General features: G+C 43.8%; 1 protein-coding gene across 2 annotated transcripts; it reads right to left on the reverse strand.

The window, feature by feature from the left end:
• Nucleotides 1-2303: 2303 nt before the first annotated feature.
• On the reverse strand, nucleotides 2304-6134 carry LOC143815942 (cbp/p300-interacting transactivator 3-like). 2 transcript variants are annotated; one of them, XM_077295761.1, is made up of 3 exons: nucleotides 5674-6134; nucleotides 5588-5637; nucleotides 2304-4100 (listed from the first exon to the last, which is right to left on the reverse strand). In XM_077295761.1, the coding sequence occupies exon 3, from the start codon at nucleotides 4093-4095 to the stop codon at nucleotides 3556-3558; it is 540 nt and encodes a 179-aa protein (XP_077151876.1). In that variant the 5' UTR covers nucleotides 4096-4100; nucleotides 5588-5637; nucleotides 5674-6134; the 3' UTR covers nucleotides 2304-3555. The 2 variants fall into 2 exon arrangements, with proteins under 2 accessions (XP_077151876.1, XP_077151877.1); XM_077295762.1 differs by lacking the exons at nucleotides 5588-5637; nucleotides 5674-6134 and adding an exon at nucleotides 4346-4608.
• Nucleotides 6135-20219: the final 14085 nt, after the last annotated feature.

The raw sequence follows: 20219 nt of genomic DNA on the forward strand, positions 1-20219 counted from the left end.
GACTAGCATAGGTACAAGTGTTATCCGTGTAAATCCAAGCTATCACTCATATGTAAAGGTCGGACATCTGAATGAGGCCTTACAGTCTCTCCCCTGTGTCAGAAATAGCGTTCTGCCGACAGCACATTTCTGTTCTAGTAAATAATAGGAATAACATTGCAGTAGCAGATATTAGACCAGTACCACTTGGAGCCGTATTTGTTATTCATTTATTGTGATTCTTTAGTTTCAGCATTTTCTTACCAAAAATGTAAGATAACCAAACATCTTAAATAGCTATCTGCCCAATGCTACGTCGGATGACAGCCATGAGAAGGCAGTTTTCATAGGATATAAGCCACTGACACATATTTTTGGTGGAATCAAAGAAAAAGTGCAACTGGACCTCACCGTCTATTATGGAAGTCCATGCCAAAATTATAAATTGCCCAATTACTTTCATTTGTCTCCTAGACGCAATATAATATTAACATTAGTGGAAACAAATAGCTAATTACATTGCAGCCAGGGATTGCTGCAGATTGCTGGATCATGACAGTGTGCAATGTACAATGCAGTGTGCACACTGTCGGGATTCCCTTCTATTTCCAAATAGGTGGTCGTGTGACTGCAAGTGTGCAATCTGCCTACCTGTGTCACATGCCGACTAGCTTTACACCTGTTTCTCTGAATGTTCTGTGTATATAAAGAACTTGGTAAATACATTGTCACATTGTGATACCGATAATGCACAGACAGGGGAGTGCAAAAGTCTGTGTGACCTTTCGGCCCACACTCTGCGGCACAGATTGCCATAAAAAACCTGTAAGTAAAGGTGATGCAGGACAACTAGCAATCAACCTGAGCCATTTCTGGTGCCAATCCACTAGCATCTAGGGTGTATTCATACATTTCTGGTATGTGTCCACGTTCAGGATTGCATCAGGATTTGGTCAGGATTTTACATCAGTATTTGTAGCCAAAACCAGGAGTGGAACAATTAGAGGAAAAGTATAATAGAAACATATGCTCCACTTCTGCATTTATCACCCACTCCTGGTTTTGGCTTACAAATACTGATGGAAAATCCTGATGCAATCCTGAACGTGGACACATACCCTTCCGCTCCTAGACCCACGGAACCACAATCTGACGGTTGTTTTATTCTGACAATGTAACAATCATTTGAAGTGAGGTTCCATACAAATACTGCGTCTTTGAGAAGCACAAAATGATGGGTCTTTGTTTTTTGGATATAGTAAAGAATTATACCTATGTTTTTTGGATATAGTAAAGAATTATACCTATCTCTGCATTTCAAAAGCTACAAGGTGATTATTTTATTCCATTTATATTACATTTGTGTCATTAATCCAAGAACAAATTCCTGTGATAGTATTGGCTATTTCAGCATAGAAGAGGATCAGCCCTCAACATTGTATGAGCATCAGGAAACGTACAAGAAAACATTTTTGTGCATCTTCAGTAAAAGAAAATCTGCAATATTTTTTTATTTCATGGCCAAGTCACCAGCAAGCAGGAAGGAAGCGTTAAACCACTTAGATTAGATCTATAAATCCAATGTACGATGTTCTTTTTCTCTTAATACTCATATTTCCCTTTGCTAGTTTTCCTTAAAGGAGTTGTAATTAGTGATGAGCGAGTAAACGAGTTGCTCGGGTTTCACCAAGCACGCTTGTGTGGTCTCCGCATATTTTGGTGTGCTCGGAGATTTCGTTTTCGTCGCCACAGCTGCATGATTTGCGGCTGCTAGACAGCCTGAATATGTGTGGGGATTCCCTAACAAACAGGCAATCCCCACATGTATTCAAGCTGTCTAGCAGTCGCAAATCATGCAGCCGCGGCGACGAAATCTCCGAGCACACCAAAATATGCGGAGACCACCCGAGCAATGAGTATACTCGCTCATCACTAGTTGTAATGTGAATACTACCCCTTTAAGCACAGAAGCCATCTTCGCTAACCTGTAGGGCCGCTGTGTATACCTATACATAGAGTATGACGTGGATGCCATTCAAATGAATGGATGACTGTGTAACATGTGGACTGCTGTGTCCTTTAAAGTGGTAGTTGCTCTTAAAGGGGAAGGCATAAAGACATCTTTATGCTTAGTAGGGATAATAGGAGTCCTTTTAAAGAGCAGAATTTCAGTAATGCCGAATTATGTAGAAATAAAGTTTATTCTGTTCAGCTCTACCTTAATACTCATGTTTAAATCCACAAATGCTATCGCCCCGATTCACGGCCAATTCCTGCAATGGAATAAGTTACCGTTATTTCCACAAACACGACTTTCCCAACTGTATAGTGCAAACGTTTATTTCCAATTCTTTAAAACTTGTTTGACATTGCCAATAGGTAGATACCGGAACAGATGCGAATAAGCCATTGCTGGCTTTATACAAATAGTGACGCCAGCACGTCACTTTTTTCATCTGTCTATAATGGTATAGTTACAATAACTGGGACTCCTGACATCGCCGTACCGTTCATTCACTGCACATTATGATACATCTCTCTGACAAAACAAGCAGTTATAGTTCTCTTCTCTTTAGGATCATCTCCTAGCTTTGGGGAGAAGACAATACATCAAAACCTGCACTGTGTGAACCTGACCTACGAAGGTTTAGGCCACCTCAATAAGTCAGCTCTGGTGGCAGCCATGTAATAAGCCTATAGCAGGCTAGTGCAAGTCAGGAGTGAATTGTAACAATAATTGTTTGTCCCATGTAAATAAGAAGTGTGTTTTTTTCATTTGGAAAACTGATTGTACATACAAAGAAAATGTAAACCCTCACCGGTACAGTGACATAAAATCAGTGGAACAGACCTATTGCTTAGATATTGATTAGAATGGTTATTGATGGTCAATATGAAGAAATAAACCTTAACTGGTGGCCATGGTTCAGTGCAAAGTCTGACGTTAAATGCATTAGGATGCGTGTCCACGGTCCGTAATGACGGCGCTTTGGATGGAGCGGGAAAACCAGCTCCGCCCAAAGCGCCGCCCCCTTCTGGACACGCGGTGATTCCAGATGTGTTCATTGCACACATCCGGAATCTCCGCACCCCATACATAGGACCCTGTGATTTACCTTGCGGCGATGGAGCGTCGCCACAAGGTAAACAGACATGCTGCGTTCTAAACAGACGCACTGCATGTCCGTAAACGCAGGGCCGCCGGGTGCGTGTTCACACGCATAGTGGAGACGAGATTTCATAAAATCCCCTCCGCTATGCTGTAACATCTGGACACGGCGGGTTGAACGTTACGGCTGTACGCAGCATTCACTCCGCAGCTATTCCGGATGTAATCCTGAACGTGGACACATCCCCTTATGGTAACTTTTTCCATATATTATTTATTGAATCCTTCAATTACAGATGTGATTATTGAACAGTATCTCTCATGATTAAAGTCTAGGCCAAACAGTCTTATATACCAAAGTCTGTTTAGAGGGGAGGGCAATGGTGAAGGGTTGTTAAGACTAGGACCAATGGAAGCCATGTACAGTGCGGCTGAGTTTCACAGTTGTCTTGTTATTGAGTTGTCCATCAGCAAGTTATTGTGCCGACCTGCTGCTTGCCTACAAAGTCCAGAATGAAATCCATCTCATTGTGCCCCAAGTATAGTTCAGGTAGCTCTTCAATTCTATCCAAACCTAACTCCAGCACCAGAGATGTTAATACATCCTCATCAATGAGGTCAGCGTCCGTCACATTTAAGGTAGGCATGTTCTGATGATGGCTTGGAGCCATTTTGTAAGCTGGAAGTCCCTGCACAAGTCCATTATTAGTCATCATGGGATGTCCCTGGTACTGAGTGTTGAGTTTTTGAAGATGCATTGTAGCCATTAGTTGCTGGGTTCCCATGCAGGACTGAGCTTGTCCTTGGTACATCATAGAGTTAGCCATATGCTGTTGCATATTCATCCGTGCCCTCATATTTCCATCTGGATGAACAACTCCATATTGCATCATTGGTACTGAAGGCATGCTTCTAGCTGTATGAGGCTGAGGCTGCATACTGGTCATGGTCATCCTATAAGTAGGGTGTCCATTTTGCATGGCTTGCATCATCATTGGGTCTGCCATTCCCTCTGTTAGGAAAAGGGTAAATCGTTATTTTCATGATAATGTAATATTTATCTACATTAACAAATATATTTCAATCCAAGCTGAATGTCCTTTGTTTGGCTTTCCAGCTGATATTGAAACGGTGCCAGTTGTAAGCCACTCTGTAACTGTACATACATACATACATACAAGCCCCCAGAGTCCAGACATTCCTCAGCTTATTACTTTAGCAGTGCCACAGACCCGAATAGGTGAATGGCAGACTCACCAAACTAGGGGCAACCTGTCCGATTTTACAAGATCTCTTCTATTAATCAACAGTAACCTTCTAGATCACACTTCTTCACATTCCTATGTAATTCCTGCGATCCAGTGGATAGATTCCGAGCTATCTTGCATCACAAATCCTAAATCTCAGGGCTTTATACTCGATTCTGGTGTAGTGTGTAGGAGTATTGTGAAACAATGCATTTAGCTTCTGTAGCAACAATACATGCAAATATGAATGTTCGGAAACAAGAAGTGACCTCCCTCACTAAGTGCAAAGCACAGCAAAAATGCCTACTGGCTAGACCTGGCTAAGTACACAAGGCGGTGAGCAGCAAGGGAGGCCTGCGATTGGTTTCTTTATTTCCATGTATTTCTGCTTAGCATACTCATCTCATTCTATAGGTTGGTGCCGATCCATAATCTGCAGAAGTGCTCCTCTGTGTGTCTGTAGTTAGGCAATCTAAGGGAAGGACTTACATCAATAATAGAGTGTAGTATTCCGTAATATTGTCTTATATTATGTACATACAGATTTATTGGATTTAGGCTTGAAACTACTAGTCTCATCCAGCATGGCACAGGGGTTGGCTTGTTAGAAAGTCATTTACAGCACAGGATTACACAAGTTGATGCTATAGTTCTCTAATGTAACACATCGGGGGGCATTATTGTTGTCCAGCCTTGTGAGAATGATGAAGAGCATTGGAAACCCCATAAAGCCAAGTGTATGCATATGTCCCAGGCTCTAATAGGACGGAGTGCCCCTTTCACACCCTTCTGAATGTGGATTACAGTCATAGGGGATTTAACAATCAAAAGAGTTTCAACAGAAAAAGTTTAACCCTTAACAAGTCACAGATTTGCTCGGGTATCTGAACAAAGGAATATGACCCCACACTGACTGCTTTGTGTTTTATTTTGTTATTTGTCGTATTCTGCAGCGTTCACGTGCGTTTTAGGATTATTTTAGGGTTGTGTATAGCCTGGTAGACATGTCAGCACAATTTAAGTAACAGGCACAGGCTATGGAACAGTAACACTATAATATAATAAGACCAAGGATGAAACAACAAGTACAAGCTTGTGGCGAAAAAAGAATAGAAAAAAAAGAATAAAGGAAAGATTGATACATCAGCATTCTTTTGTATCCACGCCAGTGTTTGGCTAGAGAAAAACTGACTGAAAAAGTGCCAATGTGATTCCAGCAGCCTACATGGAAGAAGAGGGTTACTGCACTCACCCACAGCTGCAGCTCTCCGGCGCCTTCCTTGGTAAGTCCGATCCGTGGGTGACTGAGAGGAGGACTGAGAGGAGCCCTGTGAGGAGGACTGAGAGGAGCCCTGTGAGGAGGACTGAGAGGAGCCCTGTGAGGAGGACTGAGAGGAGCCCTGTGAGGAGGACTAAGAGGAGCCCTGTGAGGAGGACTGAGAGGAGCCCTGTGAGGAGGACTGAGAGGAGCCCTGTGAGGAGGACTGAGAGGAGCCCTGAGAGGAGGACTGAGAGGAGCCCTGTGAGGAGGACTGAGAGTAGCCCTGTGAGGAGGACTGAGAGGAGCCCTGTGAGGAGCCCTGTGAGGAGGACTGAGAGGAGCCCTGTGAGGAGCCCTGAGAGGAGCCCTGTGAGGAGGACTGAGAGGAGCCCTGAGAGGAGGACTGAGAGGAGCCCTGTGAGGAGGACTGAGAGTAGCCCTGTGAGGAGGACTGAGAGGAGCCCTGTGAGGAGCACTGTGAGGAGCCCTGTGCGGCCTGCAGACTGCTCCCCACACCAGTGTGCATGGCTGAGAGGACTACACGGAGGTGGCGGCTAGTTAGGCTCGCCCTCCGCCCATCATTGGCGGGCCCCCAGCCACTTTAGTCAGAGCCCGGCCCATGTGTTGTTGTCAGACTCCATGAACTGCTGCCTATCAGACGGTTATGCTTCTGAGGCAAGGTGCCCTATGGGAAATGACAGCGTTTGCACAATGTCTTTGTAGAACAAGGCAACCATAACAATGCTATAGTCAGTGAGCCTTGGCCATAATCTGCTCCTCATAGATTGTAAACTCCTGTCACCCAGCCTGATGTGCTCTGTCTGCGTGCACCCACATGTATATCCAACAGAGAGAAATGGTAGCCAGGGCTAAGGTATGTTTGGCTTGTATACTGGAACACCTCCCCATGTACCCGCTAAACTTATACATACGGTATATATCAGTGCTGCTAAAAAAGTGTGTAGGACATTATCCAATGGCAGCCATTGAAAATATGTGTGAATACTGTATATACGGTACCTTTTATTTTTTTTACAATGGAACGCTATCATTTCTAACTATAAGGCAAATCCAAAAATAATATGCTATATAGGCATCTTAGAACGTAACAAGGGAACATGATTCGGGCTGAGTTGGTCAATACCTTATCCCTGTGAACTAATGTTTTAGAATTATGCTACTAATAAAAAGGGAACCTGACAGATGATAGATATTTATGTCAAAGAAAAGTGCTAATTGTATAAACACCCTATATCAAGGGTAAAGGTACCTTCACACTGAACGATAACAATAGCGATCCGTGATGTTGCAGCGTCCTGGCTAGCGATATCGTTGAGTTTGACAGGCAGCAGCGATCAGGATCCTGCTGTGCCATCGTTGGTCGGAGCAGAAAGTCCAGAACTTTATTTCGTCGCTGGATCTCCCGCAGACATCGCTGGATCGGTGTGTGTGATGCCGATTCAGCGATGTCTTCACTGGTAACCAAGGTAAACATCGGGTTACTAAGCGCAGGGCCGTGCTTAGTAACCCGATGTTTACCCTGGTTACCAGTGTAAATGTAAAAAAAACCAAACACTACATACTTACATTCCGGTGTCTGTCCCCCGGCGCTGTGCTTTCCTGCACTGTCAGCGCCAGCCAGCCGTAAAGCAGATTATAGCGGTGACGTCACCGCTCTGCTTTCCGGCCGGCGCTCACAGTCAGTGCAGGAAAGCAGAACGCTGGGGGACAGACACCGGAATGTAAGTATGTAGTGTTTGTTTTTTTTTACATTAGCACTGGTAACCAGGGTAAACATCGGGTTACTAAGCGCGGCCCTGCACTTAGTAACCCGATGTTTACCCTGGTTACCCGGGGACCGGCATCGTTGGTCGCTGGAGAGCTGTCTGTGACAGCTCTCCAGCGACCACACAACGACGAAACAGTGACGCTGCAGCGATCAGCATCGTTGTCTATATCGCTGCAGCGTCGCTTAATGTGACGGTACCTTTACTCTTCCAGAATCGAGTATCTTATTTTACCATGATAATGAAGAAGCGATTATTTAATGATTGTTAAAGGGAATCTGTCACCCCAAAAATCGTTTATGAGATAAGGTCACCGGCATCAGGGGCTAATCTACAGCATTCTGTAAACAGTACTCAACAGGGCAGGCAAAGTACGCCTGCGTCAGAGCCGCAGCGTGAAGACAAGAAGAGGACGTCATCGTAAGAAGATAGGAGGCGTTGGACTCCAACCGCGACGCGCATCGGACCGGACCGGGACCGCCCCTGGGTGTTTTTCTTACCTTTCAGGATACATCGGGGGCTTATCCACAGCATTACAGAATGCATTACAGAATGCTGTAGATAAGCCCCTGATGCCGGAGGCCTTAGCTCATATACAATTTTGGGGTGACAGATTCCCTTTAAATAATAATTTTATTGATATGTATAAAATAAAAAAATATTAAAATCAGAAAGGAGTGCTGAAAGAAATGAGGGATATGGGCTCTAATAGTATATAGGCAAGGTAAGGTTGAACCCTATAAACTGATGAATATAACAACGATTATAGAATCTTCCAATAGGCTCTTCCGGGGTACACAGAAAAATATATAGTACACAATACTAAATGAAATTAAATAATCATGTAAAAAAAATTACCCTGGTAATAACATTTAATAAATGCAGTGCATAACATTTTAAAGTGTATAGTACGAACAAACAGTCTTTGGTGATCCACATCATTGCTACAAAAACTTCTCATTAAGGCTACTTTCACATTAGCGTCATGCACTGCACGTCGCAATGCGACATTGCGGCGCACCGACGCATAATGTGGAAGCGCCGCACAACGGGGGCAGCGGATGCTGTTTTTCAACACATCCGCTGCCCCATTGTGAGGTGCGGGGAGGAGGGGGCGGAGTTCCGGCTGCACATGTGCGGTCGGAAATGCTGCAGACGACGCACCAAAAAACGTTACATGCAACGTTTTTTGGTGGCGACGGTCTGACGCAACACGACGCACGACGGTTGCGACGTGTGGCACTGCGTCGCACTGAGTCACTAATAAAAGTCTATGGAGAAAAAACACATCCTGCAAGCAATTTTGCAGGATGCGTTTTTTCTGCAAAACGACGCATAGCGACGTGCAGTGCACGACGCTAGTGTGAAAGAGGCCTTAGTTGATTTTATGTAAATGGTAAGTGACAGAGCTGATGATATAAAATGCAGATTGCAGTTTATAAGTAGCTGCCAAACAATCACGTGCAGGTGCACATAAAAGTGCATACTTCTGCTTGCTGTGTTTTGCAGTTAATCTCAGCAAGTTGCAATCTATGATTGGTATATCTGATCTTGCATTGGCACAATGAGCAGGGTAATAATGGTTTTGTTAAAGACAGCCATTACCTGATAGTATAACCATCTGCTAAAGATGTCATGAGAGTCACATCCCCCTGCCCCGACGCATGTTTCGCCCATTGGGGATTGCCCATGTTTGTCTAACAGCCAGTAAACATGTGGACATGGTGACACGAACATCTCACTCGAGCACCCACGCACGCTACGTCCCCTAGCACCCTCGGCAAACTCAAGTAACGAACACTTACGCTCATCACTAATGGTTAGAATTGCAAAGTGCTTGAAAAAACACTAATTGAAATCTACTTGTTAATAAAGCAAACAGTGGTATTTTTAATTTTCTTGTTTACTATTCGTTGCCTAGGTTACCCACCGCGCTGCAGGCTATTAGCAATGGCGAACATGTACTGTGCTTACAAGCTCTTTCCAATAGAGGATCTAAGTACTGCTATGAAGTTGTCAGGCATTGCTGAAGTACTGTTAGCTCCAGTCATAATGTGCTCCTTTGATGCTGGTTTTCAGAATCAGATAGCGCACAATCTGGGCCAGTGGCATAATAATGCAATTGGTAACTGATTCAAGCCGGAGCAGACTATCAGCCTCCAGCAAGCAGGAGGCTGAGGAGCACTGTGCTTCTACAGAAGATAATGAAACAATCCTTTAACTGTAGTAGTCTTAGGGTACTGTCACACAGTCACACTTTTATCGCTACGACGGTACGATTCGTGACGTTCCAGCGATATCCATACGATATCGCAGTGTCTGACACGCAGCAGCGATCAGGGATCCTGCTGAGAATCGTACGTCGTAGCAGATCGTATGGAACTTTCTTTCGTCGCTTGATCACCCGCTGACATCGCTGGATCGTTGTGTGTGACAGCGATCCAGCGATGTGTTCGCTTGTAACTAGGGTAAACATCGGGTAACTAAGCGCAGGGCCGCGCTTAGTAACCCGATGTTTACCGTGGTTACCAGCGTAAACGTAAAAAAAACAAACAGTACATACTTACATTCCGGTGTCTGTCCTCCGGCGTCTCAGCTTCTCTGCACTGTGAGCGCCGGCCAGCCAGAAAGCGAGCACAGCGGTGACGTCTGACGTCACCGCTGTGCTTTCCGGCTATGGCGCTTACACAGTGGAGAGAAGCAGAACGCCGGAGGACAGACACCGGAATGTAAGTATGTACTGTTTGTTTTTTTTACGTTTACGCTGGTAACCAGGGTAAACATCGGGTTACTAAGCGCGGCCCTGCGCTTAGTAACCCGATGTTTACCCTGGTTACCCGGGGACTTCGGCATCGCTCCAGCGCCGTGATTGCAACGTGTGACCGCAGTCTACGACGCTGGAGCGATAATCATACGATCGCTGCGACGTCACGGATCGTGCCGTCGTAGCGATCAAAATGGCACTGTGTGACGGTACCCTTAGATATTACCACAGTGGTTAATTTGTTATGTTATATTACAATTTATGGTCTGCGTTAGGGGCAGGCAGACCAGGTAGCCGCCTAGGGCCCCGGCTCCTCCAGGAGCCCACAGCCACTCTAGGGCCCCTGAGTAAGAGGGGCCCAGTGCTGCACTGCCCCTCCCCCATCGCGCATTCAACTTATCGGCATCATAGATGCCTATACAGTTGAAAGCAGTGATGGGGAGAGAGCGTCATGTGACTCCCTCTGCCATCACTCCCCCTCTGACTCAGCAGCGTGTGCTGGCAGTGGATCTGATGAGACACTCTGCAGAAGCTAGAGCAATGGTGGAATGAGGAGGAGAGGTAAGGTGTGTGTGTGTCTGCATTATAGTGTGTGTGTTGTGTGTGTGTATGCAATATAGTATGTGTGTCTACTGCACGATGCTGTGTGTTGGGGTACTGCACTATACTGTGTGGAGGGCTGCATTAGATTGTGTGTGGGGGAGTTGCACTATACTGTGTATATGGGGCTGCATAAAACTCTGTGGGGGCTGCACTATACTGTGTGTGTTTGGGGACTGCACTATACTGTGTGTGGGGGGGCTGCATTATACTGTGTGTGGGGAACTGCATTATATTGTGTGTGGGGGTGCTGTACTATACTGTGTGTATGTTTGTGGGGGGGCTGAATTATACTGTCTGTGGGGCTGCATTATACTGTGTGTGGGGGACTGCATTATACTCTGAGGGCACTGCATTATACTCTTAGTGGGCTGCATTATATTGTATTGGGGGACTGCATTATACTGTGTGTGGAGGGGCAGCATTATACTCTGGGGGGCTGCATTATACTGTGTGTGTGTGGCGCTGCATTATACCCTTAGAGGCTGCACTATGCTGTGTTTGTGGGGGGGAGCTGGATTATACTGTGTGGGGTGCTGCATTATACTCTGGGGGTTGCATTATACTGTGTGTGGGGCTGCATTATACTCTGATGGGGCCGCAAACTCTGGGGGGTTGCATTATACTTTGTGTGGGGCTGCATCATACTGTGTGTGTGGGGGACTGCATTATACTATGAGGGCACTGTATTATACTCTTAGTTGGCTGCATTATACTGTGCTGGGGGACTGCATTATATTGTGTGTTGAGGGGCTGCATTATACTGTGTGTAGGACCTGCATTATTCTCTGGGGGGCTGCATTATACTCTGTGTGGCGCTGCATTATACTCTTAGCAGCTGCACTATGCTGTGTTTGTGAGGGGGCATTATACTCTGATGGGGCTGCATACTCTGGGGGGCTACATTATACTGTGTGTGGGGGGCTGTATTATACTGTGTGTGGTTGGCTGCATTATACTCTGAGGGAGCTGCATTATACTCTGAGGGGGGTGCATTATACTCTGAGGGAGTTCCATATCCATTGTTTTTATAAGTTTGACTAATAAATAAAGTGATTTTATATTGATATCTTATGGATCTCTTCATTGGAGTCAGGGGATAATTCAACTGAACCTCCATATTGTTGTTTCTGAGGGGGGCTGCAGTATGCTCTTAGGGGGACTGCAATATACTCTACCAAGGACCATGGGTAGTGCATTTTAATATATGTGCTATAGGGGCCTGCATTATACTGTATCGAGGACTATCTGTGCCAATTATTCTTCCTCAGCCAGAGTTAAGGTACCGTCACACTCAGCGACGCTGCAGCGATATAGACAATGAGACGATCGCTGCAGCGTCGCTGTTTAGGTCACTGTAGAGATGTCAAACACAGCAGCTCCACAACCATGCAGGAGCGATCCTGTGACGTAGCGGTGACTCACTTATCGTTCTCACAGGTCGTTAGCTCCATGTTTAACATTGCTGACATCGTTGCTTTTGCTGTCAAACACGACGATACACGCCGATCTGACGACCAAATAAAGTTCTGGACTTCTAGCTCCGACCAGCGATATCACAGCAGGATCCTGATCGCTGCTGCGTGTCAAACACAACGAGATCGCTATCCAGGACGCTGCAACGTCACGGATCGTTGTCGTTCTCGTTGTAAAGTTGCTTAGTGTGAAGGTACCTTAAGGGTAGGTGCACACGGTCAGTAAATGATGTGGGTTGGACGCTGTGTACTTGTGCAGCGTCCAGATGTTACAGCATAGTGCATGGGATTTCAAGAAATCCATTTCCACGGTGTGTACACAGACTCCTGTGGCTCACCCACGGAGAAACACGTGGCACGTCTCTACAGAACGCAGCATGTCTATTTATCTCGCAGAGATGCGAGTCTCTGCAAGATAAATGTCACCAATGACATTTATTTATTTATTAATGTATTGGACGCAGTGAATCCGCATGGTTCTATGAACACATGCAGATTCACCTGCATTCAATAGCTGGCAGCGGACATGTGCTGCGTCCAAAGCGCTGCCAATTACTGAGCATGTGCACCTACCCTAAAGAGGCCGGGAAACAAGCATCGAACTAGGTGAATATTGTCGATTGCGCTTGTTTACCGGCCTGAACATATAAATACAATAGAAATTTTTCTGTGTGATGGTGCAATATGTGAGCATTTGGCCCGCACTTTAAACTCTTGCCCAGGGCCCCACTTTGTCTAAAACCGGCCCTGCTTACATGTACAGTGTTGTGTGCTGTGTGTATATATGAAGGACAGGGGTGAATGGCTGAGTGACACCTCCTATACCTGTTAAACCCAAGAGAACAAAAGAGAGTTTAAAAAAATAGCAATGCTCTTAAATCCCAAGAGTGCTAGACAAATGTTTCTAAATACTGAATTTTAATTGTTTGGGCAGTTTAAGCTCAATGGTGACAAAAAAACAAACATGACTAAATGGCCAGGGGGCATGCACAGTTGTGTCCTGCTGCAGATACCAGTGGGGAGGCTTATCTAAATGGCATTTCAGAGCAGTATGTGGTGGCACCTGACCGCACATGACAATGGGTATACAGTTTGAACTAGGTAAAAGCATGCATGATAAGAATCAGCCTAGGTTTCATTACTTCAGCCACAGCTAAACATAATGTAAAAAGCCGATCTGAAGCCCAAGTGAAGGTGCCCACACATTGGCTATCGGCAGAACGTTCTGACTTTTCCATATACTTGTAAGCTGGGTTTGGCTGAGCATACATGTGTTTTTGGTTGAGGTTGAGAAGAGGTATCTGGCAGTGACTTAACTCCTGTGAGAACAAAAAGATAGGATTAGGAGGACTTCGAAAGCAAAAGATATTTGACCAGTCTCAATGAAATCTGTAGTCCAACTTTTCTCCAGTATGTATGGAGGACTATCATAAAGTAAAATCATCCATCACTATTACCATTTCAATTAACAAATATGCAAAAAAATGTATAGTGTTTATACTGACTGATATAGTCTATGATATAGTCTGCCCTGTTTACAAACCATAAATCCTTTACATTCTGAGAAAGGAATGTACTGTATGTGCTGAACCTTAATTATACCCTTATCTGATTCATCGCTTTCTTGTGTTTATATGCATTTATTTTTAGTGCTGGGTGTGTGGATTCCATGGCAAAGACAAAGCAATAGTTTTGTTGTTACCGACAACAAGCAGTGACTCTGAGCCCTGGGTCTGTGTACTGATCTGGAACATGGTCCTTATTTCCAGGACAAAAGAAGGAGATTAGATTATACTGTAATGCATGGCATTAAACACACTATATGCACAAATGGATAGCATCTGTACCCTTGGGGACTGTAGGTGCCTAGAGTAATAGAAATAATGCGTCAGCCTTCCGAATAATGAGAACATCTGCTGTGCTGCTACTTAGGGCTGGCAGGACCCTTCTACTAAGCTACTCTACACAATAGGGCTGGCAGGACCCTTCTACTAAGCTACTCTACACAATGTCCATGTGTGCAGTGGAAGCTGAGGAGAACTTAAAGCCATTCTTAGGGTGTATTTACACTGACAGATAATCGTGAATGAGCGTTCTTAAAAACGTCAGTGTAATTGTCAGTGTAATCAGACTGACGATCACTCAACGAAAGAGTAATGTTCGTCTATCTGGTGAAATGATCTTTTCACACAGCGCCAAAAAACATCATCCTCTGCAGTGCATTGTCCTATGTAAATAGGACTCACACTCCTGAGACCCATGGCAGCCTAGGTGCACTAAGCCATCTATTACAAATTGCTCAGTGAGCATCATTTCATTTGTTCCGCCTGTGTAAACATGCTATTAAACGACCGCCGATCAGCAAAGGTTTAACGAATGGCGGTCTTTTGGTGCCACTGGTTGGTCCATGTTAGTTTCTGCTATTGGGATCTTTGAACCAAAAGCATATTTTAAGGTTTTTTCAGCTATAATAGATGCTTGAAAAGTTAAAAAAGCAACACTAAAAGTCAAATGCATACAGCTGCATCCTATACTAGAGAAAAAAGTTGATTTTCCGACAAAATGTATTATTTTAGTATGTAACTATAGAATATGTAATTTAATTTGTTCATCAGTGGTCATGTAAGTGGACTTTAGTTTTATACGTTAGGCAGAGCGTTTCTGTTGATCACTATATTTTAATTTGCTGCTTTAAGGAGATGTTGACCAGAAACGCACCGCTCCCCTGCCTCCCGATATCCTGGTTGCTGCGGAGCAGTTTGCTCCTGACTGATTGCCAGGTAGGGCTAGTTCAGCCTCTGTCCCAAACTGTTCATTTTATGATACTGCAAACATAGGTAGCTTTAACTCTGCAAGCAATGAAGGAGGACAGAGGCACAGAGGCTGATCAGATGCAGAAATCTGTCCCACTTCAGAGCAGTGCTTACCAGCTCTGTTGTAAAGAGCTTGTAAGGGCTGCAATTTTAAGGTACCTTCACACGAAGCGACGCTGCAGCGATAGCGACAACGATGTCGATCGCTGCAGCGTCGCTGTTTGGTCGCTGGAGAGCTGTCACACAGACCGCTCTCCAGCGATCAACTATGCCGAGGTCCCCTGGTAACCAGGGTAAACATCGGGTAACTAAGCGCAGGGCCGCGCTTAGTAACCCGATGTTTACCCTGGTTACCAGCGTAAAATCTAAAAAAAACAAACAGCACATACTTACATTCACGTCCCCCTGCGTCCACTTCCTGACTGACTGAGCGCCGTACAGTGAGAGCAGAGCGGTGACGTCACCGCTGTGCTGCTTTCACTTTCACTTTGCGGCGCTGAGTCAGAGGAGGAAGCAGACTGCAGGGGACGCAATGTGAGTATGTGCTGTTTGTTTTTTTTACATTTTACGCTAGTAACCAGGGTAAACATCGGGTAACTAAGCGCGGCCCTGCGCTTAGTAACCCGATGTTTACCCTGGTTACCAGTGTAAAATATCGCTGGTATCGTTGCTTTTGCTTTCAAACACAACGATACACAGCGATCGGACGACCAAATAAAGTTCTGGACTTTATTCAGCGACCAGCGACATCACAGCAGGATCCTGATCGCTGCTGCGTGTCAAACGAAACGATATCGCTAGCGAGGACGCTGCAACGTCACGGATTGCTAGCGATATCGTTATAATGTCGTTTCGTGTGAAGGTACCTTTAGTGTAGGAGACCAGACACCGCTGATAGACCACAGAGGTGGCTGGTAATCTAGACAATGAACATTAAACAATAAAATGAATAGTCCCCCCTCGATTCTTGAGAATGCCAGAATGATTAATTGCCTGAGTTATATCACTGATACTTATATAGCCCAATCCCAATTATAAGCAAATGCACTTCTTTTATGGAGCATGATTCTATCAGATAATTGCATTTTCACCCATTACTCCACTGTTTTATTTGCTCCTACTTCTGGGCTGTTGGGTGATTATGATCTAAAATCTGCTAAGGGATATGCAATTAAGTCAAGTATTCAATGGATCGTAGGTAATGGCACAATTGTTACTGCTTGCTAGGATGAAGCTATCACAGAAAGGGCACAGACTTTTTTCACTGGGTTTATCCTTTCTTCACTGGGTTTATCCTTTCAGGGGTGTGAAGAGGAGGAGCTGGCATTTAGACCTAAATGCATAAATGCCTGCTGTGGACAGCTTGAGAAAACACATACTCCAGGCAGCCGTCAAAGCTAATAGAAAAGCCCTATGCAATTTATGAATGAACTACTTGATCTAAGTGGAACCATTCTGATTTTACATAACAACAATAGCTCAATGGATACTCTAAAACACAATACATGAAAGTGATACATTGTTCTTGAGTGGAAACACCCATGTCCCATGCATATTAGGATTATTTAGGAGCTAAATCTATTTCTATTGATGTCTGTACAGATAGACTGGAAATTTAATATTTAATTGTTTGTTTTTTAAAACAGCATAATATTAAGACTATGTGCATTCTTAATCTTGTCTGAACATTTTTTTCTTACTGCTATTTTTTTTATTTCTTAATATATCTTTGGTAAGAATTCCTTACTTGTGACATAGGGTTCCAAATCTCCTGCAGAGTTTCATAGTTTTTAAGGACCTAAGTCCATTGAGCTTAACCTATAGCCTAACACGTTGATCCAGAGGAAGGCAAAAACTCCATAAGGCAGATGCTAAATGCCCCATATTAGGGGGAAAGTTCCTTCCTGACTCAACATACGGCAATCAGACTAGTTCCCTGGATCAACGTTCCATCACAGAAGCTAGAAACAATAACCTGTAATATTGTCTAAAGCATCTAAGCCCTCCTTGTAGTGAATCAACCTTTACAACATTATGTGGCAGAGTTCCATAGTCTCCCTTTTCTGGCCCATAAAGATAAATGATAAAACTCAGGAATGTCCTAGACGAGGGTGCACAACCTATGGCCCAAGGGCCACATATGGTTTGCGATGTTGTACTGCGCAGCCCCCAGTCATCTGGTCATAAATAAATCTTTATATAGCGCTAACATATTCCACAGCGCTTTACAGTTTTGCACACATTATCATCGCTGTCCCCAATGGGGCTCACAATCTAAATTCCCTATCAGTATCTCTTTGGAATGTGGGAGGAAGCCAGAGTACCCGGAGGAAACCCACGCAAACACAGAGAGAACATACAAACTCTTTGCAGATGTTGTCCTGGGTGGGATTAGAACCCAAGACTACCAGCACTGCAAGGCTGCTGTGCTAACCACTGCACCACCGTGCTGCCCCAGACATGTATGTCTTTTTCTGTTGCTTCTGACATGTATATTCTTTAACAGAGAGAGGTGTGCTGTAGTGTACAGCTGGAAAGGATAAATACTTATGGCAGTGTAGACCCCACTCTACAAAGAAGCTGATGATGTGGAGAGGCGGTCGTACATGAATAAGGCTCTCTTCAATCTAGTTTTAATGGAGTAGTGAAAAACATTTTAGTAACTCACATTAAAGCGGTTTTCCCACAAACAAAAGTTCATTTTAATCAATAGATCTTGGAATAATAATAATTTCCACAATGGGATGCAGTTAAATAAAATGTTCCTGTGCTGAGATAATCTAATTAATGTGCCCCTGCTGTGTATTGTGTAATGGCTGTCTGACCATGTAGGGAGATGGTCTGATCATACAACAGCTCCTGGCCAGGGTAGGAGAAAAAAAGTACAGACATTACAGCGTGGTATTGCAAATGATTCTTTCTTTGAGGTAAGCATTGTTTAAAAACAGGCAGTGAAATGTTTTATTCACAAAAAGAATTAGCTGTGATCCCATGCTGTGCTCTCTCTTTTCCTTCCTCCTCTGCCCATGAGCTGATCAGACCATGTCCCTGTACAGTCACCCACAGTCATTACACAGTACACAGCAGGGAACATTTATAAGATTATCTCAGCACAGGAACATTTTATTTAAACACATCCAATTGTGGAAGTTATTATTATTCCAAGATCTATATACAGTGCCTTGCGAAAGTATTCGGCTCCCTGGAACTTTTCAACCTATTCCCACATATCATGCTTCAAACATAAAGATACCAAATGTACATTTTTGGTGAAGACTCAACAACAAGTGGAACACAATTGTGAAGTTGAACAAAATTTATTGGTTATTTTAAATTTTTGTGGAAATTCGAAAACTGAAAAGTGGGGAGTGCAATATTATTCGGCCCCTTTAACATAATACTTTGTTGTGCCACCTTTTGCTGCGATTACAGCTGCAAGTTGCTTTGGGTATGTCTCTATAAGTTTTATACATTGAGAAACTGAAATTCTTGCCCATTCTTCCGTGGCAAACAGCTTGAGCTCAGTGAGGTTTGATGGAGATCGTTTGTGAACAGCAGTTTTCAGCTCTTTCCACAGATTCTCGATTGGATTGAGGTCTGGACTTTGACTTGGCCATTCTAACACCTGGATACATTTATTTGTGAACCATTCCATTCTAGATTTTGCTTTATGTTTGGGATCATTGTCTTGTTGGAAGTCAAATCTCCGTCCCAGTATCGGGTCTTTTGCAGACTCGAACAGGTTTTCTTCAAGAATGGTCCTGTATTTGGCTCCATCCATCTTCCCATCAATTTTAACCATCTTCCCTGTTCCTGCTAAAGAAAAGCAGCCCACCATGTTTGACAGTGGGGATGGTGTGTTCAGGGTGATGAACTGTGTTGCCTTTACGCCAAACATATCGTTTGGCATTGTTGCCAAAATGTTCGATTTTGGTTTCATCTGACCAGAGCACCTTATTCCACATGTTTGGTGTGTCTCCCAGGTGGCTTGTTGCAAAATTTAAAGGACACTTTTTATGGATATCTTTGAGAAATAACTTTCTTCTTGCCACTCTTCCATAAAGGCCAGATTTGTGCAGTGTACGACTGATTGTTGTCCTATGGACAGACTGTCCCACCTCAGCTGTAGATCTCTGCAGTTCATCCAGAGTGATCATGGGCCTCTTGGCTTCGTCTCTGATCAGTTTTCTCCTTGTTTGAGAGGAAAGTTTAGAGGGACGGCCGGGTCTTGGTAGATTTGCAGTGGTATGATACTCCTTCCAATTCAATATCACAGTGCTCCTTTGGATGTTTAAAGTTTTGGAAATCATTTTGTATCCAAATCCGGCTTTAAACATCTCCACAACAGTATCACGGACCTACCTGTTGTGTTCCTTGGTCTTCATGATGCTCTCTGTGCTTCAAACAGAACCCTGAGACTATCACACAGCAGGTGCATTTATACGGAGACTGGATTACACACAGGTGGATTATATTTATCATCATTAGGCATGTGTTAATTCATAGTTTTGATGCCTTCAGTGTGAATGTAGAATTTTCATAGTCATGAAAAATGGTTAAATGAGAAGGTGTTAATTACGATAATATATAAATGCAATGCTATCGGCATTATTTATTACACTACTTGTCCTTGCATCAAGATTTAAGTTGACATGACCTCCCATGAATGTAAACTCAGAATACTTGAACATTTCTTGGATATTTGCACAGCAAGTAAATCCTCCACTATAGTTGGTTTTAAACCTCTTCCAAAGCACTTTAAAATTGCATATGACTGAGACGAATCCTTACTGTGTATCTGTGGAATTGATCATATTTTTTCAGGTCAAAGGGGTGACAATTGTAAAAAATGCATTGCTCAACGTGAAATATGGTGGAGTCACAAGCTTGATACTCTTGCTCCATCTGGTCTTAATGACAACATCAGCTTTAGCCGTTCCTTTAAATAAAGATTCCTTCTTATGTGCTTCTTTTTAATCTTTATTTTATTATATTTTAATTGCTTTTATCTTCTATTTTCAGGTCCATGTATTGGCTATTTTATATCATTCTTTTGACATTACTTGTTCCCCTTTGGATCTATATAGTACACCATCGTCTGGACACTGTTCTTGTATATTATTATACATGCGCTCTCCTTTTTCTATTGCTGACAGATACTGTTGTTGGAGTCCCTATTATATG

This window comes from Ranitomeya variabilis, chromosome 3 (genome assembly GCF_051348905.1).
Source record: "Ranitomeya variabilis isolate aRanVar5 chromosome 3, aRanVar5.hap1, whole genome shotgun sequence".
In the NCBI taxonomy this organism is placed as follows: domain Eukaryota; kingdom Metazoa; phylum Chordata; class Amphibia; order Anura; family Dendrobatidae; genus Ranitomeya; species Ranitomeya variabilis.